At 46.0% G+C, this 24,269-nt stretch overlaps 3 protein-coding genes across 5 annotated transcripts; 1 reads left to right on the forward strand and 2 right to left on the reverse strand.

The window, feature by feature from the left end:
- Positions 1-109: 109 nt before the first annotated feature.
- Positions 110-7,741, forward strand: rac3b (Rac family small GTPase 3b). Its single transcript, XM_030340632.1, has 6 exons — positions 110-327; positions 2,560-2,631; positions 3,545-3,662; positions 3,934-3,996; positions 5,232-5,391; positions 5,961-7,741. The coding sequence occupies exons 1-6, from the start codon at positions 293-295 to the stop codon at positions 6,089-6,091; spliced, it is 579 nt and encodes a 192-aa protein (XP_030196492.1). The 5' UTR covers positions 110-292; the 3' UTR covers positions 6,092-7,741.
- dcxr (dicarbonyl/L-xylulose reductase) lies at positions 7,729-11,614 on the reverse strand. 2 transcript variants are annotated; one of them, XM_030340630.1, is made up of 9 exons: positions 11,365-11,614; positions 11,016-11,072; positions 10,661-10,758; positions 10,267-10,427; positions 9,949-9,991; positions 9,205-9,304; positions 8,785-8,849; positions 8,504-8,621; positions 7,729-8,010 (listed from the first exon to the last, which is right to left on the reverse strand). In XM_030340630.1, exons 2-9 carry the CDS (start codon positions 11,065-11,067, stop codon positions 7,907-7,909), a joined length of 741 nt encoding a protein of 246 aa, XP_030196490.1. In that variant the 5' UTR covers positions 11,068-11,072; positions 11,365-11,614; the 3' UTR covers positions 7,729-7,906. The 2 variants fall into 2 exon arrangements, with proteins under 2 accessions (XP_030196490.1, XP_030196491.1); XM_030340631.1 differs by having other exon boundaries at positions 11,361-11,597.
- Positions 11,615-11,737: 123 nt separating this feature from the next.
- rfng (RFNG O-fucosylpeptide 3-beta-N-acetylglucosaminyltransferase) lies at positions 11,738-21,844 on the reverse strand. Of its 2 annotated transcripts, none has more exons than XR_003973881.1 (9): positions 21,425-21,844; positions 20,181-20,753; positions 16,713-16,761; positions 16,306-16,411; positions 15,440-15,593; positions 14,618-14,703; positions 13,633-13,798; positions 12,915-13,061; positions 11,738-12,599 (listed from the first exon to the last, which is right to left on the reverse strand). XR_003973881.1 is itself a non-coding variant. In XM_030340626.1 (9 exons), the coding sequence occupies exons 2-9, from the start codon at positions 20,661-20,663 to the stop codon at positions 12,524-12,526; spliced, it is 1,206 nt and encodes a 401-aa protein (XP_030196486.1). In that variant the 5' UTR covers positions 20,664-20,753; positions 21,425-21,842; the 3' UTR covers positions 11,738-12,523. The 2 variants fall into 2 exon arrangements, 1 of the variants encoding a protein (XP_030196486.1); XM_030340626.1 differs by having other exon boundaries at positions 12,976-13,061; positions 21,425-21,842.
- Between the last annotated feature and the right edge of the window lie 2,425 nt (positions 21,845-24,269).

Genomic DNA, 24,269 nt, shown 5'->3' on the forward strand with positions numbered 1-24,269 from the left:
ACCACCTCGACACACCTCTGAATTTGCCATATTGATAGCAGATGTGGGGTGTGGTTTCTACAAGGCGGCTTGGTTTGGATGAGGTCACTGGGCCATCGTAAATTGGCTGCCTGTCCCTTTAAACGAGCTCGGTGTTCTCCGGAGTCATTCGGAAAAAAAATCGTCGACACCTTTCACTGCGGCTCCATCGCTGAGCGGACTGGCCCGCTTCTCGCATCCTAGAATACAGAAAGCTAATTGTTGGACTCATTAACTGAAAACTGCGAGCTCGGCTCAGTCGGTAACCGTAGACATGCAGGCTATAAAATGTGTGGTGGTCGGCGACGGGTAAGTCTCTCTCTTGTCAGTGTGTGTGTGTATGATCTTCTCGTGTTGGGCTCAGCGATGCGTCCATGGATCGGAGGATGCTCTGGTGGTGAAAGGGGCTGGGGCGATTTCTTTGCTCTGTTGTCTGACTGCAAACACGCGCTCTCGAAAGAAACGACATGATTTTCGACCTGATCGCCCGGAGAAATTCGGATTTTACGCAATCGAGCTCGCATTTTTTTCGAAGTGGGTTTTTTGAGTCGGGTTGCGGGACACAAATGATTATGACTGGGGGGTGGGGATGCTAGGCGGGGAACACCTACACCCTGGTAGGCCGTCGAGCAGCAGGCTGAAGTGCTGATGAGCAAGATAAGGAATCGGTGGCGCTGTCACTGGAACCGGACTGATGTCATTCTGGTTTATGTGCGTTTCCTGCCGCTGCGGAATTGTCGTTCTTTGTTCTTTTTTTGGAAAAAAAATAAAACCCACATGCATTTGCAGTCCCTTGCTGGACAGCCTGCACGTTCACAGTGTAGCCCACCGCCGGGGAAGATGTCATCGTATACATCGAATAGAAATAGAAGCCTCTGGGTGCACTCGTCTATAACTCGGCTCATTCATCAGCGATTCAGTGACATCATCTTTTCTAAAATCGTTCATTATTGAGAACATGATGGCATTGTGCTGCTGGCCCATCTAGATTAAAAACACTATTTTATTTTAAACACATTATCCTTTCAATCACGGTTTTTTTTGTTCTCCCTATGCTTGCAAGCAAACTCACTGAACCCAACCCAGTCATATATCAGACCAATACTCATTTAGTTTGCATTGTCGAAACACACCCACTCATGCACACACCCACCCACACAAACACACAATACACATAAACAGCTACTCGATCACGCACTCGTTATGCATGAGTAAACTAGCGTTCACATATCGACGCCACTAGCAATCAGCGTCTCACACACTAGACATGAGTTAGTAGTTACTATATATTTTTAAGTGTTTGTGTGTATGTGTGTGTGTGTGTGTGTGTTTGTGTGTGTGTGTTTGTGAGAAAGTGTTTGAACCGGGGTGCCGAGGAGGGGGCTACTATGCCCCTCTGGCAACATGAATGTAGGCCAGTGTCTGTGTGACACTCCCAATAATGGAGTGGCCTGGCTGTCGTCACACACACACACACACACACACACACACACACACACACACACACACACACACACACACACACACACACACACACACACACACACACACACACACACACACACACACACACACACACACACACACACAGTTCTACACGTACACAGTTCTACACACACGCACAAACTTGGTTTTGCATGTACACAGACACACACATTCACACGCTTAGTTCTACACACAACCACACACACTCAAACAAACACTTAGTTCTACACACACAGTTCTGCACCCACTTTACACATTTCCCTTTTGGTAACATAAAGGCTAAATTAGGGCTCTATTGTCGGACTAACGATAATTAAATTGAATGGCACCAACAGATTATAGCCTTAGCTACGTATTAGAGCAAACAATAGCTTATGAAACCGCGGTCAGATAGATAGTCTGCATTAGTGAATCCCCCACATACAAACATCTAATTCCAAAATACATTAAAAAACCCTCCCCTCATTCTAAAAAGGGACATGAATTTATGATTTATAGGCATGACACGGCATCCACAGCAGAGGATTTCAAAAGAGAAAAATGTCTGCTCTGTTTATCTCTCAGTGATCAGGCTGCAAACTAATGCTCCTAATGTAACTAATGTGTAATTAGTTGGTATCTACCAATGAAGTGTCAAAGGTGCATCCTTATTTAATTCATGTTAACAATCCTGTTATTTTTTTATAATCCACTGGAAGAGAAACCGGTGTTGAAGCATAAGAAAAGTATTCTTGAAAGGAATAGGGAAGTGGCCTGCTTTGCCCTTTGCCTGACATAAGAAAGTACACTTTCAAATGCTTCTTACTGGTTTCAAATATATCACAATCTGCCCTGCAAAAACTGGGTCCATAAAAATAATTGGTCCGGTTCCGGTATAACATTTCTCCATCGGTCAACATAGGACCTCTACATCAGTGGTTCAACTTTACTGCGCTATTCTCATGGGAACTTGTTGAAAGGCTCCTTTTCTTGATTTGTAACCAACATTGCTGGCCTTTTGTCTTTCTTGTTTTTAAACTCTCTCTCCCTCTGTGTCTCTGTCTCTCTCGCCCACAGTGCTGTGGGTAAGACCTGTCTGCTGATCAGCTACACCACCAATGCCTTCCCCGGGGAATACATCCCCACTGTGTAAGGCAGCAGAGAAATAATGCACACATTCATCTGAACAACAGCCACCGCTCTGCCCATACTAACTCTGCCTTACAGACACAGAACAAGCTATTCGCTTGTGGACCGGCATGTCAATGTCTCTCTCTTTCTCTGTCTCTCTCTCTCTCTCTCTCTCTCTCTCTCTCTCTCTCTCCCTCTGTGTGTGTCTCTCTCCCCTCCTCCCTCTCACTCTCTCCCCCTCCCTCTCACTCTCTCCCCCTCCCTCTCTCTCTCTGCTCAAGGGAGGAGTTTGAATATTTCAGACCAAGAGCTGGACACTTTCACATGGACCTGGGGCATTGATAATGTGTTGTTTATATTCAAGGAGGTTTTGTTGATCCTTCTTTTGTTATTATTATTATTTAATGAACACACATTTATGCAAAGAATATTTCCCCAAATTATTGTCAACATTTATGAGTACATGTAAAGAGAAACATTGAAATAACATTATGGAGTTGCATTTAACAATATTGTGGCGAGGATTATGGGCTGATCTACAGAATATTTTTTGTGATTTTAAGGATGGGTTAGGGGTTAGGATTAGGAGTAGGGTTTGGGGTTCAGGTTAGGAATAGGGTTTGGGGTTAGGGTTAGGTGTTAAGGTATGGATTAGGGTCAGGCTATACTGTTAGGAATAGGCGAAAAGGCAAGTTCCACATTTAACCACACAGTGCCAAATGAATCTGAACCTATGCCAGATGAAAACGTGTTTGTATTGATTTCTATTTTATATTCATGATGTGAAATGCAAGTTTATGTGCACACAGTCAAACTGTAACAAGCATACTGTTTTGTAAAGTGTTACCAACAGTTCTGTGTGTATGTGTGTGTGTGTGTGTGTGTGTGTGTGTGTGTGCATGTGTGTGTGTGTCTGTGTGTGTTTGTGCAGCTTTGACAACTACTCTGCCAACGTGATGGTGGATGGGAAGCCGGTGAACCTGGGCCTTTGGGACACAGCCGGCCAGGAGGACTATGACAGACTCAGGCCCCTCTCCTACCCACAGACGGTATCTGAGCACACACGCACGGAGACACACACAGACACACAAACACAGATGCGCGCAAACAAACCCCTACAGACATACTATACTATCAATGCAAAAAGATGGAGTTCTATGGGAAACCGTCGAACACGCAGATTTTCACACAGAAGTTACTCACAGGATACACGTTATTGCGGGCACAATTGTCAACCGTCTCACTAGGACACACACACACACACACACACACACACACACACACACAGTCACACGGCTAACACTATGGTTCCCCTCCCAGGATGTGTTCTTGATATGCTTCTCCCTGGTCAGTCCGGCCTCCTTTGAGAACGTCCGAGCCAAGGTCAGTAGAGTGCTGACCCGGACCCCCCCCCCCCCCCCCCCCTCCCGAACCCCCCCCCCCCCCCCCCCCCCGGCCGAGTCTGACCACTATGAGGTACATCTGCTCCATCTTGCCCTCAGTGCCCTGCAGTGCACGCCCACCCCTCTTGCTTCAGACCCTGCCTCCGAACGTTCGCAGCGGTTTTCGTACCCCGGCCGGTCCCCCCGTCCCTCCTCTGTGGGACGGGGGCACCCTTCGGAGCTGACGTGTGGAGGCAGGGTCTGAACGGAGGCCTCTCAGGAGACCGTATAGGGACAGGGGCCGACGGGGGCCTACTGTGGTTTCACTCGCTCAGCCTTCTTGCAACGCTCTCGTGTGAAACCACGCTCTTCTTCTGGCCCCCGAGGTCCGTCCTCCTCTCGCTATACAGTTTCGGGTTCTTTTGGGATACAGGGATTATCTCTGTCTCTCGTCATGAGGTTTGGATTAGTTACGCCGAGGAACTCTAGTCTTTGTTATGGTTAGAGGTGGTTTGAAGTAGCACTTGTCTTGGTTGGGGTGACAGCGTTCTTAGCCAAAGGAACTCTTGTCTAAGTTGGGGGTGATAGTGTTCTTAGCCAGAGGAACTCTTGTCTAAGTTGGGGGTGATAGCGTTCTTAGCCAGAGGAACTCACGTCTTTGTTGGGGTGATAGCGTTCTTAGCCAAAGGAACTCTTGTCTAAGTTGGGGGTGATAGCGTTCTTAGCCAAAGGAACTCATGTCTTTGTTGGGGTGATAGCGTTCTTAGCCAAAGGAACTCTTGTCTTAGTTGCAGTGTTACCATTATCCAAATGGAACTTTTGTCTTAGATGTGGTGATTGTGCTCTTAGCTTAAGGAACTCTTGTCCTAGTTGCTGTGTTGGCATTAGCCGAAAGGAACTCTTGTCTTATTTGCGCTACTATCATTCTTGCCCAAATAAACTCTTAGTTACGAGTAGCGTTAGCCAACTGTTATCCTTACTTAAAATAGCTAGAACTCTTCCAGGCACAGTTCTTTAGAACAGGTTGCTCCTATTCTGTAGGCCATCAGCTCCAGAATATTATTTTCTCCACCAGAGTACAAAGAAAACTTTTTGGGTGCCGTTGAAATAGCTTCTGCATCTTGCTAACTATTCTCTCTCTCTCTGTTCCTGTGTCTGAACGACCTTCAACTCTGGCATGTGCGTTCACTTGCGTGTGCGTGCGTGTTTGTGTAATGTTGTGTGCACGGCGGGCAGTGGTATCCTGAAGTGAGACACCACTGCCCCAACACCCCCATCATCCTGGTGGGGACCAAGCTTGACCTGAGGGACGACAAGGACACCATCGAGAGGCTGCGGGACAAGAAGCTGTCCCCGATCACCTACCCCCAGGGCCTGGCCATGGCGCGAGAGATCGGTGAGGCTGCGCTCTGAACCGCACCCACACTCCCACAGTGGAACGGGTGCTCGGTGGCTACTACTGCCGGGTCAGCCGCTGATATTTGAGGAAAGCGTTGTGTCATTGTAATTACACGATGGGCGAGGCATCCACAAAGCACATGGGGAGGGTAGCAGAGGAGGCGGAAGAGAGAGAACGGGACCGTGTAAAGTACTTTCTCAGTGTTTAAGGTTAGGTATTGAGAAGTGCCAGAACCAAACGAAACGTGGGTGTACCGCTCACCAATGTGTGTGTGTGTGTCTGTGTGTGTGTTTTTGCGCGTATGTATGTATGCATGCGTCTGTGTGTGTGTGCACGTGTCTGTATGTATGTGAGGGTCTGCCTGTGCTTGTGTGTGCCTGTGCGTCTGTATGTGTGTGCCTGTGCGTCTGTATTTGTGTGTGTGTGTGTGTGTGTGTGTGTGTGTGTGCCTGTGTGTGTGTGTGTGTGTGTGTGTGTGTGTGTGTGTGTGTGTGTGTGTGTGTGTGTGTGTGTGCGCCTGTGTGTGTGTGTGTGTGCCTGTGTGCGTGTGCGTGTGCGCTCCCCAGGGGCGGTGAAGTACCTGGAGTGCTCGGCCCTGACCCAGCGGGGGCTGAAGACGGTGTTCGACGAGGCCATCCGCGCCGTGCTCTGCCCCCCGCCCGTCAAGAAGAGGGGCAAGCGCTGCACCGTGTTCTAAGGCGTGGCAACACACTCCAACACAGACACACACACACACACACCCACACAGCCACTGCACACACACTACACTACATAAGGCCATCGACGAACCACCACTACTTCTGATAGTTTGAGATAGGAAACGAGAAATGGAATGCACTGCAGACATTTTGTTTGAGATATATCAGTTACACCAAGACAGATACCTAATGCATTTTTTTTACATTCATATATACATATATATAAATATATGTGTCCCTTTCTCAAGACATTGGTTGTCCACGTACTTTAAAGAAAACACACATTACGTTGCTGTCGTGTTTTTACTTTTTTTTAAAAGACTGACAAAAGGTCTCCGTCGTTTGTTCTTCTCTGAAGTGCATCCTTTATTTCTGAGCCATGCTCGCTTGATTTGACGCAGTGTTGACAAAAATAGCGAGGAAGAAGAGAAAAAAAAATACTAAAACGTGAACTGTGAATAATAACGCCTTCGGGTTTGAAGTTTCCCTGAGCGACTGACCCTGGGGGTGTGGCCACGTAAACGAGAAAAAGTGAACACATCTGGTTCGGGACGAGACGTTCAAATCAACCGCCGCCTCGTAACAGGCAAATGTAAAAAAAAAATAATAATCAAGGGAAAAGAAGCGTAAAGTGGGTAAAGATAATGAGTGTGCTCCTGGTGGTAGTGTGAGGGGGAACTTCATTCTAACACTGAACATGTTGTCGGACAAGCATGCCAAACAAGCTTCCTGAGTGGCTGAGTGAGCTTGCATGGGTCTTAATAATATTCTGTCTTAATTTATCCCATTGTTTAAAGTCCTGTGTATGTATGCGTGTGTTTGCTCGAGCACATGCGTGTATGTCTGAGTGTGTGTGTGTGTGTGTGCGTGTGAATTAGCACATGTCGATATCGATGAGAAAGGGAGGCTGGGTTAGTGTGTCAAAAGGCAGTATTGTTTTAAGCAAATTTTGAGTGTCAGGTTTTTGGTACTATTTCATATTGTATTGTAGTAATACACAGATCTTTTCAACAAACTGTCGACGTATAGAAAAGAAAAAGGGGCTATTGAGGACGAGTCTAGCGATGTACACTAGTAACCCCTAAAAGGAATGCATCGTAATTATCTATCTACGTGTACCTGAATATTTAGCTCAAATTTATAAGAAATTATAGTCTCACCTTAAATTTAAGTGTTGCAAAACATTGTGAGTTAGTGTCGCCAATCTCGGGTTTGTCACGCGTGATAAACCAACAGATTGCTTCTTTAAAAAATGCATTTCTCTGGTCGTAGACATGCAGTGTGTCTGTCTCCCTCTCCTGGCGAGACGCAGCACTGCGGTCTTTACTGTCTATGGTTGGCATAGCAACTGTGTGGTTGAACAATGTCGTGTCTGGTCCTGCCTAGGTTGTCAATAATGTTAGCTGAGAAAAAAAAAGATAAAATGCAGTGAAAATGCAGAACTACTAGTACTGTTGCATGGAAATTACTCTGACCCACCTTAATTCTGAGGAAAGGTTGTTAACTGAAATGCATTGGCCATGTACGTATGTAATGTAAGATGACTTGTACACTCGTTTCAACTTGTTTTCATTTTTTTATGACTTCACATGTCGCTGTGGTGAACTATTTCAATTTTGTATAATAAATACAAATGTATATGTAAGGCACCCAAGGATGTCCGCCTTTTATTCTCTGAATCAAAAAAGTTAACATGATTAGCAAAAGTAACAGGAAGTAGAATCCCAGTGAGGCTGCTCAGTGGACAGGGAGACTAAGGCCACGGCGGGGTGGGGAACGCAGATCGCACTGCGGCAGGACGTCTGTCTGTCCGTTCAGCAGGCGAGGAACCCACCGTCCACGGGCAGGGCGACCCCGTTGGTCATAGCGCTCTTATCACTCAACAGGAACAGAACGCTGTTCACCACGTCCTCAACCTCTGTAACACACACACACACACACACACACACAGTGTGAGGGCCTGGATACTACCATGGATACTACCGTTCAAAAGTTGTTGGTCACCCACACAATTTCATGTTTTCCATGAAAACTCACACTTTTACTCAACAGTGTTCAGCTGTGCTAAGATAATGGCATAAGGGTTTTCTAATCACCAATCAGCCTTTTAACTCACCCTCGCTACACCTATGTAGATATTCCATTAAAAATCAGCAGTTTCCAGCCAGAATAGTCATTCACCACATTATAAATTGAACTCTTGACTGTATTTCTCATTTAATGTAATCTTCATTGAAAAGAACAGTGTTTTTCTTTCAAAAATAAGGACATTTCCAAGTGAATTGTACACAACAGCAGGGCTATCTGTAGAGGGGTGGAGGGGAACGGGGGTGGAGGGGAACGGGGGTGGAGGGGAACGGGGGTGGGGGGGTGGAGGGGAACTGGGGTGGAGGGGAACGGGGTGTACGGACCTGCGAAGCGGCCCAGGGGGATACGTGAGGTCATGGTCCGGGCCTTGGCTGGGTCGCTCCAGCCCAGACGGCCCATCTCCGTCATCACCACGGTGGGGTTCACACTGTTCACGCGGATCTACACAAACACACACACACACACACACACACACACACACACACACAGTATTACATATGCACACGCACACAGTATTACAAACACACAAGTATTAGACACACTTACACAGCACACAGCACACACACACACACACACACACACACACACACACACACACACACACCTGGTGTGCCCCCAGCTCCAGGGCCATCACTTTGGTCAGCATGTCCAGAGCTCCTTTGGTGGCACCTTAAGGCCGGGATAAAGGATGAGGAGAAAAACAGACCGAAGGAAGCTATTTAGCCACTCGTGTTGCATTACCATTTCAAACATAATCTTAAATAGATTACCCTTAAATATATCAATACTGAAAAATGAACCGTGACAACTCTCGACCCGGAAATAAATATAAATCATTTATATCAATTTGTATTCAAGGGGGGTTTTACAGGAGTCTGCACAATAATTGCAGAACCGCCTACGGTGTGTGTGTGTGTGTGTGTGTGTGTGTGTGTGTGTGTGTGTGTGTGTGTGTGTGTGTGTGTGTGTGTGTGTGTGTGTGTGTGTGTGTGTGTGTGTGTGTGTGTGTGGGGGGGGTCCTCACAGTACACGGTGTGGTCCTTCAGGGCGCACTTGGAGGCCTGGCTGGAGATGTTCACGATGGCTCCGCCCCTCCCCCTGGACTTCATCCCCCGGGCAACCAGCTAGAGTCAGCCCCGCCCCCACGGGTTGAGAAGGTGTGAAGACGACCGGAGACAACATGAGCCTCAAAACACATAAACACTGACTGGAGGGATACGTCTTAAAGTAAAAAATATTATTTTTTTACTTTTTCAAGATGTGAAAAACAATCTTTCAAGATGTTCCTCTGCTTGAAAGAGGAACTCGCTATATCTTATTGCCCTACTATGTGGTCAATTACATTTTGCAAACTGTTTGTTGTCTAAAATTATCGTTGACTGCTACAGCCTACCTTGGACAGGTCCAGGTAGGTCAAAGCTAGGTTAGGCTAGAGGAAGCGTCATTTTGAAAATCCCACTCTTCCCTTCAGGCCTCCCTGCATAGCCGCACCCCCAAAACACATGACTAGCTTGCTTGCTTTAGCAATATTTGGAAGACTGCAAGCGCAATGAGCACTCGGACGACTACACAATGCAGCCGGGTGGGTAAGGAGATGACAGGTAAACCATCCGATCCGTTCAATCTGACCAAACGGGACGTAAAGAGTATTTCAACGAATATGAGATATGTGTTGAAATCAATATTGAACAATAAAGCTTTAAATTAAAATAAAAGGGGATAATGACATTGTGAATCAGATTCCTGGAGAGTGTGTTGTGTGTGTTACCTGGGAAACATGCAGCACTGCTTTCACGTTCACACTGAAAGACCTGGATACAAGGAAAACATCATGTTGTTAATGATATCATGTTATAATAAGTACAAGATGCATGGGAAGACTGCTGTACTTTAATTGTTTAATTCTATATTGCGAGAATGTTCTATTTGTGCAGATTGGATATTGCATGCATTATACACAGCATGTTTATGAATCAATGAGAATGAGGGGCCCTACTTTTGATGCATACTAATTTTGGCAATTTAGTGAATTGAGTTTCCTACATTTTTATAGATGCCGCTTATATCAACATTCAAAATAGTATACCTATCAAACTCCTCCGGGGTAACTTCGAGGAAGGGTTGCAGAGAGGCGCACGCGGCGTTGTTGACCAGCAGATCGATTGGGCCTACTACGTCATCGCGCAATGCTGCATCCGTGGCGTCCCAGTCCGCCAGGTCCACGCACACGGGCCTGATGGACGGACACTGCGGGGGAGGGGGTGGGAGAGAGAACAGCGGGGGTAAAGACGACAGCGCGCTTTTCTCGACAATGAGCGGAATAATTCTGCACACAAAGATCGCAGAGACAGACGAAGAATCTCAAACAAACAAATGAGAGTGGGGGTGCAGAATTCCAGAAGTGGCAGCACCGACCTCTTCATGGCAGATCAAGGAGGGGAATGTGCGTGTGTGTGTGTGTGGGGAGGGGTTCCTCGAACCTCGAGAACGAGACTGTCCAGGTCAGCCCTCGTGCGCGTGACCGCCGTGACCTCTGCGCCGCAGCGAACGAGCGCCAGCGCGGTGGCCCTCCCGATGCCTGAGAAAACAAATATCCATAAACACAAAGAAACACAAAAGCTATTGTGCACTTGAGCTGCCCGTGTGACACGGGGCTGACATGCACACATTCCAATCGTGCTTCGGGCTGTACGGCATTTTTTAGCATTCTTCTAATCGTCCACTTTCTCACCGCTGTGGGAACAGTTAGGTTCTGAAGTTTGACCAAATGTGTTTTATAAATCAAGCCTGATGGTGTCACTGTGGTTGTTTGGATGTTAATCTTTCAGGCTTTACCTTTTCCTGCACCCGTGACCAGGGCGCGTTTTCCTACGAAAGAGATCTCCATGTATCCTGAAATTAATAATGAATCCACAAATGCACACATTGTTGCGGTTTATACGGAGCAGAGCCTGCAGAACAGACCATTGTTGCAGCAGGACTTGGTTTTACAACACCATCAAGTCGCTACTCCAGAAGTTATACGAAGAGTGCTACTGAATTAACTTCTCCGCTTTAAAGTTAGCAATCGTCCATTTGCAATGGCTTTAATTAGTTCGTTTAATGGAATTAAGTGATCACATCGGAACCGAGCTGATAATTCGGTCTCTGTAGGGGATTTAGAGCCTGGTCAGGTCTTACCTACCTCCTGGTCAACGTCGTGAACGCAGTGCAGCTGTGTGGTTCACTTACACAACTAGCCAGTTGTGTAAGTTTAAAGTTACACAACGAAATAAGTGAATGGAGAATGCCTCTTTTGCTTGCTGAAACCGATCATGGGTCATCACTAGTTTAACTTAAGTAAAATATTGCGATGTCTTCCTGTAGTTGCTTAAATCGCTTGCTATGTGCAAAATCTGCTTAGTCGTATAAAGGCCCCCTATCTAGGGTATGACGTCTTGACATGGTTTTGATCGCATCGGGAAACTAGGAAACTTGAGAATAGGATACTGGAATTGGCTGCTAGTCTGTTTTCTGTGAACAAACAAAAGTTTGCAAAGTCCACACATCATCAGCAATAAAAGGGAACCAGCAACACTTGTATTTTCATTGTAAAAAAAACATAATAAAATACATTGAAGGTAATGCACAGGAATGATATCGGACATTTGAACATTAGCCTGTTGGATGCAGTCAACAGACAACATCACAAAAGGGGTTTGGCAAGAAAGCACAGAGCGGTCATAGCAGTAGTGCGCCCTGCGCACACAAAATACTGCAGGTAAAAATAATTGTGATTTAGCTCAGTACCATTTCAGATTCCAAGCGCTTTAGCTTGGCATCAAAAAACACACAAAAAAAAGTCCATAACATATCGCCATAGCAACACTTCATTTAGCGAGGGGCCAGTCCATCCAAACCACAGGAAAACAATCACTGAAGAACTGTTCTCAACGAAGGCAGTAGCTCTCCATTTAACACACAAAGAATGAAATAGTCAGTATTGTTTACTGGTTCATAGTGTGTGTGTTGGAGCAGAGAGGTGCCATGTAGCAGAAAGAAGGGCAGTAGAGAGTGGCAGTTTCAAGGAAGGGGATAGACTTGTGATGGCAGTGCTGGCCTTTCTCCATTGGCACCTTTGGCCGCGCCGAGTCAAACCGAGCCGCACTGACATGCGTTTCAATTACCGGTTTAAGGTCAGACACCCTCAGCCCTGTGGTAATGGGGGACGGGACGCAAATCCCAGCTGTCACGGAAAGTCAAAACGAGTCAAGCTAGGCCAGTGTGGTCCATTGGAAAAAGGGCAGTTGATGGTATTGGTGGTGGTGGTAGTTTTGGCGGTAGCGATGGAGGTGCTGAGGTATTCAGAAGTGTCCTCCTGGGTTCCCCGCGAGGCACCAGTCTGTGTCCGGGTACAGCAGGCAGTGGATCGTCTTAAACCTGAGAGGAAGAAAGGAAATAAAGTTGTTAAGTATGAACATATGAGGGCGGACAGTTCAGCGCCAAGCAGATTAAAACTAGAGGGAAAGTTCTGCATAAGTTCTGTACGCCCAGTGAAAACACACTGGTAGGTGGGTTGATGTGAAGACGGAACTAAAGAAAAATAATGCCAGAACGTTCTTGCAAATAAATGGCAGACAAGTCTTTTTTTTTTTTTTTTTTTCATCAACGGCTTCATTCTATTCATAGAATGGTCCAAAATAAAATCTGTGGATATGGATATTATTCACAAATCAAGACAGCTAGGTTTTCTACCTCTCTGTGATGCGTCGGCGACACGACAAACTAAAGCAACGCAGTGTTTTTTGTGTTTTACCGTGACGGGTCTTCAGCCAGAGAAAAAGGCCCCCCCACCGCGACCACGTTCCTCCTGTTCTCAAACCCTCCATAGCTCAGTGTCACCTGAGTGGAGAGGACAAAAACCAAGGTATTAGAATCATAGGAAGAGTGTGTTGATAATGTAATGTAGAGCATGCAACAATGATTACATCTATTTCGGTGTTATGAAAGACTTGTTTTGAGACTGCTTATGGTAAGAAATTTAAAAGAACTGCCGTTTGCTTCGAATGATATTCTGTACTGTATCCATTTGTTTTTATATCCATTTGTTTTTGGAGTGGAAACAGTAGGGCTTCTTTTTATAATTTGCCATAATGCAATGGAAGGATGATGATGGGGGAATAAAGTGCATCATTACCATAAATTAAAACAGAGTCATAAAAATCTACCACAGAAGTGTGGATAACAAAGAAAGTACCAACATATTGGCACTGTGTGTGTGTGTGTGTGTGTGTGTGTGTGTGTGTGTGTGTGTGTGTGTGTGTGTGTGTGTGTGTGTGTGTGTGTGTGTGTGTGTGTCCCCTTTGGTGGTGCATCGTCATCATCATCACCACCCCATCATCAGACAAGACCCGACCACTGAGCTCTCCTTGAACACCTCTCACATGTGCCCCCCCCAGGCAGAGACACTCACCTGGTCCAGCACCGTGTCCGTGGGCAGCTTCTGCAGGTTCTCCAGGTGGGAGTGGAACAGGTACGTGTGCGCCAGCCGCACCTCCAGCAACGCCTCGATGATGTAACCGATGGTGCAGTCGTCAGGGAGACGGATCTTCTCCGCCGTGCTGATGAAGTTGCCCAGACTAGGGGAGAGAGACACCGTTAAGGAACAAGAGCTGAGAGACTTCCTGTCACGATGAAGTTGCCCGGACTAGGGGAGAGAGACACGGTTAAGGAACAAGAGGTGAGAGACTTCATGATGAATCTTGATGAATTTCATGATGAATTTCAGTTTGCAGGTTCAACCCTTTTCCTCAAGAACTATGTTGAAGCATGCTCCAAGTAGCAGGCTTGCAGTGTTCTTTGGAAAAGGTACTCGAATCAGGATCGCTTTTAACTCACTTTATTTGGTAAAGGTTTAGTCTAGTCTCTATGAACCAAAAGGAGAGGAATTGTATGATGCACGCGTGGAGATACACTTAGTAGGGCATCTGATAGATGCGTTACCTGGAGCGTTCTGGCCCCCTGGGCTATGTGATGTGACTTTAATACTGGGCAGGCGTGGACTTGGTTATGTGCTCTGATTGGCTAAGCATGGTTCTGAACTCCCGCCTCCTGGATACCCGTATGTGTACTCTATGCTGATCTCTTGCGGCTATGTGTGGGAATTACACTTGTTTTTGTGGCCTTGAGCGTCTGGGTCTCTCGAACATCTTGCCCGCTTGAATCTCTAGAATTGACACATGATGAATGGCTTCCTGTACGAGCTGGAAGCCTCTCTAGGCTCAGGATCCCTCCCTAAGATGAGAAAGAAGCCTCTTTAATTGGCAAGGGCATATTGTAGCCTGTTGGTATGAATGTGTCAAGTATGTTACAGGCTGTGCTCCAAACTCCAGGTCTTGGATTGAATCCCAGCATCGTTCTGTTGTTAAGAAGACACAGGAGATATGGGTGTGGCTCACCTCGCCCAGGGGCTCATCTTCAGCGCCAGACCTCGGCTGATGCAGAACCCAGCTCCACCGGTTGCAAACCAGAACTTCACAGACACCTGCGACGAGAGGGGGTGGAAATAAATGAATTAAAAAACACAATAACATCCAGGTGGCTGGGGCGGAACACAGCACAACAGGATGATCAATGGGGATAATATTTGTTTAGAAGCCTCATTGGCTGCAATAATCAGTTCCACTAACAGCTAATCAAGGACTCTGACACTGAACAGCAGCTAGGTGGCCAAACAAAGTCATTTTAAAATGAGCAGCGAGCATGGCCATTCCATCTTCGGTGTGGAGCTATTTTCAAGTAACCGCAATCACAAACTCTATCCATAATATCCGCCCTCTCTAAAGTAGCTGATATGAAAGATATATGAGGTCTCCATCTTCTCTATCTCACACATTCAGAAAAAAAAAACAATTATGTGTAAACTATCCCTTTAATTTTGTTCAGTAGTTCCATGTCCATTTAATATTTGCAGCCCACAGAAGACCCCAATCCACAAATATTTGGTATGTTTTGAATCGTCTTCATACTAATAATAAAGTTCAATATCAACCTCCGTACCCATGACCCATGGATGAGGTATTACCCCGCTAACCCTAACCCTTAATAAAGTTGTTATCTTATCCTGTTATCTAATCTTATCCGCCGTTAGTTGCCAGCTACTAAGGAGGGCAGAAAAAACAGAAACAACTCTGCAAAGGGGGGCTGGGGGGGGTGGGGGTTAGATCAGGAGGGGGGGGGGGGGGGGGGGGGGGGGGACGCGGAAGATTTCCACGGCGTACCGATCCGTCGCTCTTGACCCTCTCGGCGGCCTCGATGGGGTGGTCCAGGCTGGGCCGGCCCAGGTACACGTCCTGGCTGGGGTGGTAGGAGGACAGCAGGCGCAGCAGACTGGGGAGGATCACATAGTTGTCGTCGTCCACGTGACAGAACCACCTGTAATAAGGACACGGGGATCAGAACCCAACGTGTCACCTGACCGATGGGGGGGGGCACTAGCAGACCACTCTCCGCCGGGACCGAGTAGATCATCGGATTTCATTTCACCAGCACATAAAACAATTGGAAGCATGTATAATGAATGAATAGCGCGAGAGAGAGAGAGAGAGAGACAGAGAGACAGAGACAGAGAGACAGACAGAGACAGAGACAGAGAGAGATAGGCAGACAGATCAGAACTTTATTAATCCCTCGGGAAGGTTCCCTCAGGCTATTGCACAGGTATGGAGGAGAGAGAGTGTCATTTCTTTTGAGCTTTCAGGCTTTTAGTAGACCATGCTATATAGGGTTTAACCGCAGCTATGAAACTTGTTCATGGAGTTGTCTGCCTGATAGCATAGCAACTCTTTTCTTACAAGGGAGAGCAAGGAGGGAAGTAGGACTGACAGAATGCCCACCGTCGACGTCGAAATGTATCCCAAAATAGCCGTTTGTTGCCGAGTAACAACCACAACACCCACATTAGGCATAACCGTTCATGTCAAGATCAATGATTGTTAATAAATTATTAATAATGAATCCCTTGATGTACACATTGCACTCAGCGTGAATAACTAAACGACTCCTCGAATGCAAGAGTCTGACCGAGGATCCGAGCATCAACAAAAGGGCACAAGAAAGGACACCGAGGAGATGTGTGTTGGCTCACTTTTTCTGAGACTCGATGAACTTGTCGTACTCCACAGACATCTTGCAGCAGAGGGCCTGGCGTGTGTGTGCGGCGGAGCAGTTGGTGTTGATGATGTTGACCCCTCCTGGGAAGAGGAACACACCCAATGAACGGCCGACTAATTATGTCCTGCACAGCAAGTGTTCATTCAAGACAAGGATTTCCGGGCATTAATTATGCATCAATCGGTTTGAGGGGTATTCATTGGAGAGATGGTAGAATTACAGCTGAACACTTTTACTGTAATGACTACAAAATACTGGCGCAAGTCTTTGCTGCTCAGTCAGAGTGATGGTTTGTCCTACATTGTGCAGCAGCTAAATGACTAGAGATACCTATGGGGCTTCATTAGATGACTTCATGATGTAACACAGTGTCCTTCTTACCTGCTCTTTTTCGTAACTCGCTGTCCTCACCGTCAGTGAATATATATGTCTGAAAGATAAAAAAAAAAAAAAACATGCCTTAGTACCCCAGACTCTGAAGCAAATTTAGTCTTGCACACACACACACACACACACACACACACACACACACACACACACACACACACACACACACACACACACACACACACACACACACACACACACACACACACACACACACACACACACACACACACACACACCAAAACCAATGACGGATCGTTCTGAGAGATATAAAGATTCAGATCAAGCCCATCCCAGGTCAGAACTAAGTTCTGGATAAACACGGTGGAGTCGGAATCTAGAAACACACCCAGCGTAACTCTAACTGCAGCGTTCCCACTCTACATTCCCACCCTAATCCCAGCACTTGTGCAAGATCCTGTTGAGGCCTACACCAGCACAGCTCCTCACCGAAACGGGCAGGGTTATAGTTTCCACGTGGAGAAACGGCTGCACTATACTGCTGTGCCTGTGACTCATCCATTCCTTGTTATTCCTCAAACAAACCTTCCATGTCCCACGACCGTCTGTGTTCTGAACCTTTAGGTAGGCCCTTTATTTTTCCGTAGGCTTTTACCTAGGCCCAATAAAGCAGCAAGCCTTGGTTGTAACTTCAGCGGCAGCAAACGAGCCCTAGAGTTACAAGGCCCCATGTTGGTTGACTTCGACATTGGATAACTGCAGGTTCGTCCATCTGGGTGAATGTTATTTGTTTTCAAAGCATTATCACCTTGAGGCAATCTCTTGTTTATCCGACTGCCATATGAGCAAGTTGGGTAATAGACGCAAATGCACCTTTCTAGTTTGCTTCATCACTGGCCGTTAAACATAAGTGGCAAACTCAAGCTCAATTTTACTGCTCCAAGAGCACTTAACTCAATCTTGCCAACAGTCTGACACCAGCTGCTTGACATTTACTAATAAAAGGTCCCACTCTGTGATTCTTTTGCCTTTCAAGTACGGTATGATATTTTCTTTCAAAACAGATTTTCTCAGTAACATAACCACAAATGGAACTGGACAAACTTCTGGCCGTGTTGCTTCAGGCTCTCTCTAGGACTGGGAGGAGGGGGGGGGGGGGGTAGAAATTGGGACGTGGCCTTTCCCCAGTTACATGGAACAATGAAGCTCTCTGTCCCAACACCCCTTGACTAACGCCTAAAAGCTTTTAATGGCTTCAGAAAAAAGGCTGCGGTCGCCTTTTTGCTTCCGTCTCGTCGCCGCAGTGCAGCAGAGGCACGTGGGGGACACGGGGACCTGACTTACGAAGCCGTTGGGTGTGTTGAAGTGAACAGGCGCGGGACAGAAATGCTAACGGCGTTGGGGCAACATGAGCTGCTGCTGCCGCCACACGCAAGCTTCGGTGTAGTAAGCAGCCTCTACCGCCCCTGACTCATGGTGGGTAACGGTGCAGATTGTAGCTCTGATTTAAGTACAAATGATAGTTTTTTTTTCTTTGTTTATAATATGCTGAAACACAAGACAAGTGTACCTTTGTTTTAAGGTTGCAATGGGAATGGGTTGTGTGTGAGGGTCTTAGGCTTGAGGGTAGGGCACTAGTTCAATATGATCGTTTATAGTTTTGAACGGGGTTGTATAATGTTAAAGATAGTTATAGAAATAAATATAGATAAATATAGAATTTAGAGTTTTGAAACATCGGAGAGAAAATAAAACTAATGGTATTTTGAATAGCATAAACCTCACAAAGCACCAGCATATCATGGTTATCATTGATTGGAAACTGTGGAAAATTCCCATTGAATATAATGAGAAAACATTACTCCATAGAGCCCAGCCCTATTTGAGAGCTCCAGACATGACTGGCATCAGTGCTCGATACCTGGAACAGCACAGTGATCCCAGCCTGCTCTGGGGTCCTGGAGTCCTTTCAGGCTGAAAGCTTTTCACTCACACTTGAACTGCTCAATCCAAACCCAACCCCTACATACCTCCTCAATCAAACCAGGGTAGGGGAGGGGACCAGGGGGTCCCAACCCAGCAGACTGCTCACACACACACACACACACACACACACACACACACACACACACACACACACACACACACACACACACACACACACACACACACACACACACACACACACACACACACACACACACACACACACACACACTTTCTCTATTAGATGCATACCCATACTGATTTGGGAACTGGCAAACTCGCATGCCTGCTTCACTCTCACATGCACACACATGCCAATGACAATCTCATCCAACTATTGTGCGGGCGGAGTAGAGTGAACAGTATTTTTTCCTGTGTTTCCCGTTCCTCCCGTTAAAATCCTGACGAAAGATAAGGAGGAGATGTAGCAAAGAGAGAAGCAGGGTAGATATAGCGAGAACGCCCTCCCAAAAATAATACATGAGCCAAGCGACCGCAGACCACAGCAAAGCTTCAGTCTGACTTGAGCCCAGAGTACTAACGTTGGAACACTTCTCGTGTCTGAATAATACTTCTATCTCAATAAAAGTACAATTGGAATGAGGCCAACATCTGAAAGATACTACCATCTCAATAATACTACCATCTAACCAGTACCAACATCTGAATAGTACTATTTTAAAAGAATCCCTTTAGCTATCCAGCACTTGTTCTAGTTACACTTGGATGTGTATTTGTTTCATGTTTTTAAAGCCTAAACGTCACACTGGATGAACATGTCTGCCACCACCAGGTTGTGTTTGAAACACCCCTCATTTTGTGTGATTGCAGCAGCCAAAAGAAACACACAAAACTAGAGGCAGACCCATACTGGAATTTAGGGAGCGATGCCAATCCCGATATTAGGGAGTCAAAAGTGACCACTATCTATTTATCAGCTGGTATTCCAGACAAAGACATATCGGCTGTTATTCAATATATTGTGTCAGGTGTCCTGGGGGTGGAGCAGCTTCTTGGAATTTGCTGCTCACCCTCCAGCTATGCTCCAGCCCACATCAATATTGCATTAAAATCATGAGCCAAAGGAACCAACTGTTCAGGGAGGAGCTAGTAACCTACCCACAGAACATGATGTGCAGCGGCTGAGAGGTTCAACCGCCACAGTAGAGGATCGACACCATTTCTTACGTTTTCATATCGGCGCACATCCCCAATCACATACGCCGATACTGCTAAATCTTTCATCAAATAAGCCAACCGATATATTGCTTGGAGGCTACACAAAGCATGTTGCTTTTCCGTTTTCTATGTCGGGAGAAAACGGTAGATGGTGTTGAAGGCCAGGTTTATATCTGAGAATAATGTATAGTGTATGAAGAAGGGATGATGATGAAGATGATGATGATGAAGCTACATGACCTGGGCTCAAACAGAAGATGGCAACCAAGCGTGTGAACGTTGTAGAAGTGTGACTAGCTCATAGGAAGAGCACTCGTCGCTTGAGGCCGGTCTTACCTGCTCTTTAGCTTGGGACCCCCATGTCTGGAGGAGCAGCTCCAGCCTGGAGCGGTGGTACTTCTTGGTGGTCTTCACAGCAATGAACACATCCTTTGGATTGAGAGGGTCCCGGGACCCCCTACCCAACCCCTTGAGTCCACCCTCCTCCCCCTGCGGGAGGAGGCCTCCCGCTGGGCTTCGGAGGGCATCGGCGCCCCTCCTCCACGGTTCATAGTCCCCGCTGGTGGTAGCTCCAGGCTCCTTGGATCTCTTGCGTAGCCCCGTACTACCTATCCCTATACCCGACCTCTGGAGGTGGTCGGGGGCCGCCACACCGGCGCTGCCCGCCCAGGAGGGCCTCGCGCGGGGCCGGGGCTGCGGCGGATCCCCCTGGCGGCGCTGGGGGGCCTGGAAGGCGGGGATGAGGATCAGCAGCAGGCCGCAGAGCGCCAGAGACAACAGGAAGCAGAGCTTGCTGACGCCCACCGACGCCACGTGCATCCTGGCAGGGCCGATCAGGACCCAGCGGGTCAGCCCCCAGGGCTGGCTTCACCCGACACGCCGCTTCTGGGTCCCATCCTCATGACATCACTAGAAGAAGTAAAGACGAATAGAGTCTATAGGTAGTAGCCTAATGCTACAGTGAGTAGCACTGGTATGCTAATGTAAGCCTTAAAAATGACCATGTTACATTGTATTGTATTTCACATGTTTCACACATTTTTACACCTTAGTACTGTAGTACTCGCTTTTGAAATGCACACTGTTGGTTTTTATATTTACTTAAGGATGCGAGACCATGAGAAGTAGTCTACTTTAATATCAATGTTTTGTGTTGGTACTCAAGTAGCCTACTTTTTGACCTCCTAGAATGTTATGGCTGACACACTGATAGAAACCCTTTTTATCTGAGGATACTGCGAAAAACAGTCACCTAAATTAACTTTGTTTTTAAGGAAGGTCATTCATGCTATATATTATTTTCTGCAAAAACTGACAGCAAGAATAAGATTACATTTACTTAAATAGATGACCAAACATACGATGTAATTTAATTGTTATAATAATAGAACTGTAAATGACCACAAAACAAATGGTAGAAGCTTGCGTTCCGAGAGGAGTCGGACAAGATTAACTCTCACTTAACTAAGCAAGTTACAAGTGCAGATAGGCTTAGAATACACTTATTTTTGTTCCTACAAAATTGCAATAAAATCGTACTCGTCGTCCGTGGTGGAAGTGCAATGGTTGCAGAAACTTACCATCATACGGATCTCAATCTGCTGCTGTTTTCCGATTAACATGTTCTACCGAAATCGGGGAAACGAAAATCACGGCCTAAACGAATATGTTACACAAAATATTAAAGCCCATTGAGTTTAGAACCCAAGTTTCATTCAAGGCTAAACTAAATCGAGTCTCGTTTTCTGCCCGTTTTGTTCAGCGGGACTTTGAATCAGAGCCCAAACTTCGCCCCTTCGTTAACTCCCCTTCTACGTCGATTTACTAAAATTACATTGAGATTATCCCCCTCGTTTGGGAACTATACGTAAAAAGCATAAGGAACACCACCGCAGTAACAACCCTGCGGCCATAGCCCAAATCAGATTTTAGCTCGATGCCCAGTCCAACCACTACTACTACTCATACTCCCCCGCCCCCCGTCCCTTTATTATTGTCTCGCAGCGAGGCTCATAAGGGTAAATACCACGTTGACCTAGGCTGATTTAGGATCCGGACTTTTATCGTTACCTAGTATACCTCAACGCCATTTCCGGTCTATTGCTTCCTATGAGCTGTTTTCAACAGTGAAGTCCCCGCCGCGCCGGAGCCATACGAATATGAACATGACGGACCGAAAAAATATATAATATGGAGATTTTAGGATATTCTTTTCAAAGCAAAGACCGAAACATGCATTGCAAACGGTTACCCTTCTAACGGAAGTCCCGCCCTCTATTTCTCGCCGCTAAACTCGTGTAACTGAAAGTCCCGCCCTCTCTCTTCCCAATAACGCTCATTTGGAGCATCCCGTTCCAGGCGTTCAGCCGTGACATGAGGACGCCTGGGAACGAGGTTACGTAGAATACCACCACATTCAACCCAGTGCCCTCTGCCCGAAAGACCACACAGCCACCGGCCCTTTGTCATGTATTATTTATTAACAACCGTGTAACTTTACGCATGCATTAACAGCAGTAGGTAAGTAAACAATAAGTAAGAAAGTATGTTTATATAGGTTAAAGTCAGTAGCCTGAAATGTTTTTTTTGTTTAAATTGATTGCTTTTTATATACGTATCTTTTTTTTAATGTCAACAAATATACTTACAACTCATTTATTGGATCGCACCACTGCACCATCTGGAGGGTGGGTTGTTAACCGGGACACGACCCGGCAGGAACCCCGAAACCACAGAGCCTTTTGTTCAGCTTGAAAGAAATAATGAAACATGTATCACACAAATTGTTTAATAATACCCAATACTATCATGTGTGGGTCAGTATATATGAAACATGTGTTTTCATCGTCAGTTCTTATTTTTTTAGATGTGACTTTTTTTCATGCATGTGATAAATTATATCAAGCTGGTAACGGCTTCAAACTTTCCCAAGTTAAGTTTGTTTTTAGATTTAGATTGCAGGTAAGGAGGAGACAGTGTGTGATGCAGGACAGCTGCCGTTCAATTAAACACGGCAGCATTAATCTTCAGTGTGCTGAACTATCACCACACTAAAGATGTTTATTTTAATATAATTTGTATTTTGAATAGACAGATTCAGAACCTGAAAGCAACCTGTTATTGGCATTTGAATTACATATTATGCATGATCAAAACCTCAGCCGAACCAGGCTATTTCAGGTCAAGTAGCTAGTTATAAATGTGTATTTAAACTGTTCATGATTACAGTGCAGGGTGGAAGTTGAAGCCATGTAAATAGATGTTGTGGAGCCCAGCAGAGCTCTCCAGATGTCCACAAATTGGTATGCATCTGAACCCTGCCGCACATTATGGTTCCTCATGGTCCTGGAGCTCTTTCGCCCCCACCACTTCAGCCTCCTAGATGAGGCCACGGTGCCAACACACCTGTCGGCAATCTACCTCATTAGTCTGCAGAATATAAACCTTGGTTTCCCGGTCGGATCGTTTTCTTCACCTTGTGTTAGCAATGTCCCGGATTCAGAAAGATTTGCAGCAAGTTCTTTGTTTAGTTACTGACCCCACGCCTGTCAGACTTCCCACGTGCTGCCGAAACCCATGTCTGTCCGAAGACCTATCCCTGGAGGAACAGTCTCCGGTGTGACTTGCTGCCCCAAACATGAACCCTCACCAGTCCAACTACTAGCCCATTGCATCTGTTGGTTACCAACTACCCCTTCATCTTGCCCATGCCCGGCCTGTCGTTATAGATAATTGTGTCTTCAGTGAATCCCTTATCTATTCTCATTCTGTGCGGTTGTTCTTTTTGTTAGCATTTTGGTCTACTGCCATGGCCTTCAATCCTTAATAATAGTTATTTTTCAGTCTTCTGTATGAGGATAGCTATTTCGATGATTGAAGTGGTCCAATCACAGATCCAATGCAAACTCACATACGCCTCCCAGGTCAACAAAAATATACCAGGTACCCCTCCACATTCTACCATCCGTTATCTATTCCACTTTATCTAGGGTGTGCTGGAGAAATATTATAGCCAAAACCAATAACATTTCACCAGCCCCCTCATTCAAGAAATCTGTTTTTTGTTGTAAAAACAATCTTGATGGTATATTTCTGATTCAAAAAAAGTAAGGTGTTTTTTTTCATAATTGGCTTCTGGTTCGGCTCTGCGGAAAGTGAATACTTTTGAGGCATAGTGAACAAGGTTAACGTTAACAAGGTTTAAGGCCCTCCCCCAGTGGTTTCAGGACCCCTGCACTGAATTCAACCTAGACTGCTGTTAGAACCAGACGTGTTCCTCGGCACAAGCTTCAGTAACAAAGGGCTTGGCTCTGCAGATCTGATTTAAGAGATACATTTTGGAGGTATGACATTTATGCACGCCAATAACAGCTAAATGAATTCCTGCCAGCTGATTAATATTTAATACATTTGGTATCTGAAGTA

The sequence above is a fragment of the Gadus morhua genome, chromosome 18 (genome assembly GCF_902167405.1).
Source record: "Gadus morhua chromosome 18, gadMor3.0, whole genome shotgun sequence".
Taxonomy (NCBI): domain Eukaryota; kingdom Metazoa; phylum Chordata; class Actinopteri; order Gadiformes; family Gadidae; genus Gadus; species Gadus morhua.

Excerpts from the sequence above, each read along its gene's own strand:
- rac3b (XM_030340632.1), top strand. The coding sequence starts at position 293 with ATGCAGGCTATAAAATGTGTGGTGGTCGGCGACGG. Across the intron at positions 3,663-3,933 it reads CCCTCTCCTACCCACAGACG|GATGTGTTCTTGATATGCTT; the intron begins GTATCTGAGCAC and ends TTCCCCTCCCAG. Across the intron at positions 5,392-5,960 it reads GGCCATGGCGCGAGAGATCG|GGGCGGTGAAGTACCTGGAG; the intron begins GTGAGGCTGCGC and ends TGCGCTCCCCAG.
- dcxr (XM_030340630.1), bottom strand. The coding sequence starts at position 11,067 with ATGGAGATCTCTTTCGTAGGAAAACGCGCCCTGGTCACGGGTGCAGGA. Across the intron at positions 9,305-9,948 it reads CAGTGCTGCATGTTTCCCAG|CTGGTTGCCCGGGGGATGAA; the intron begins GTAACACACACA and ends GGCTGACTCTAG. Across the intron at positions 8,011-8,503 it reads CCCCCTGGGCCGCTTCGCAG|AGGTTGAGGACGTGGTGAAC; the intron begins GTCCGTACACCC and ends TGTGTGTTACAG.
- rfng (XM_030340626.1), bottom strand. The coding sequence starts at position 20,663 with ATGCACGTGGCGTCGGTGGGCGTCAGCAAGCTCTGCTTCCTGTTGTCT. Across the intron at positions 16,762-20,180 it reads GGTCCCAAGCTAAAGAGCAG|ACATATATATTCACTGACGG; the intron begins GTAAGACCGGCC and ends TTTATCTTTCAG. Across the intron at positions 13,799-14,617 it reads AAGATGAGCCCCTGGGCGAG|TCTGGGCAACTTCATCAGCA; the intron begins GTGAGCCACACC and ends TCTCTCCCCTAG.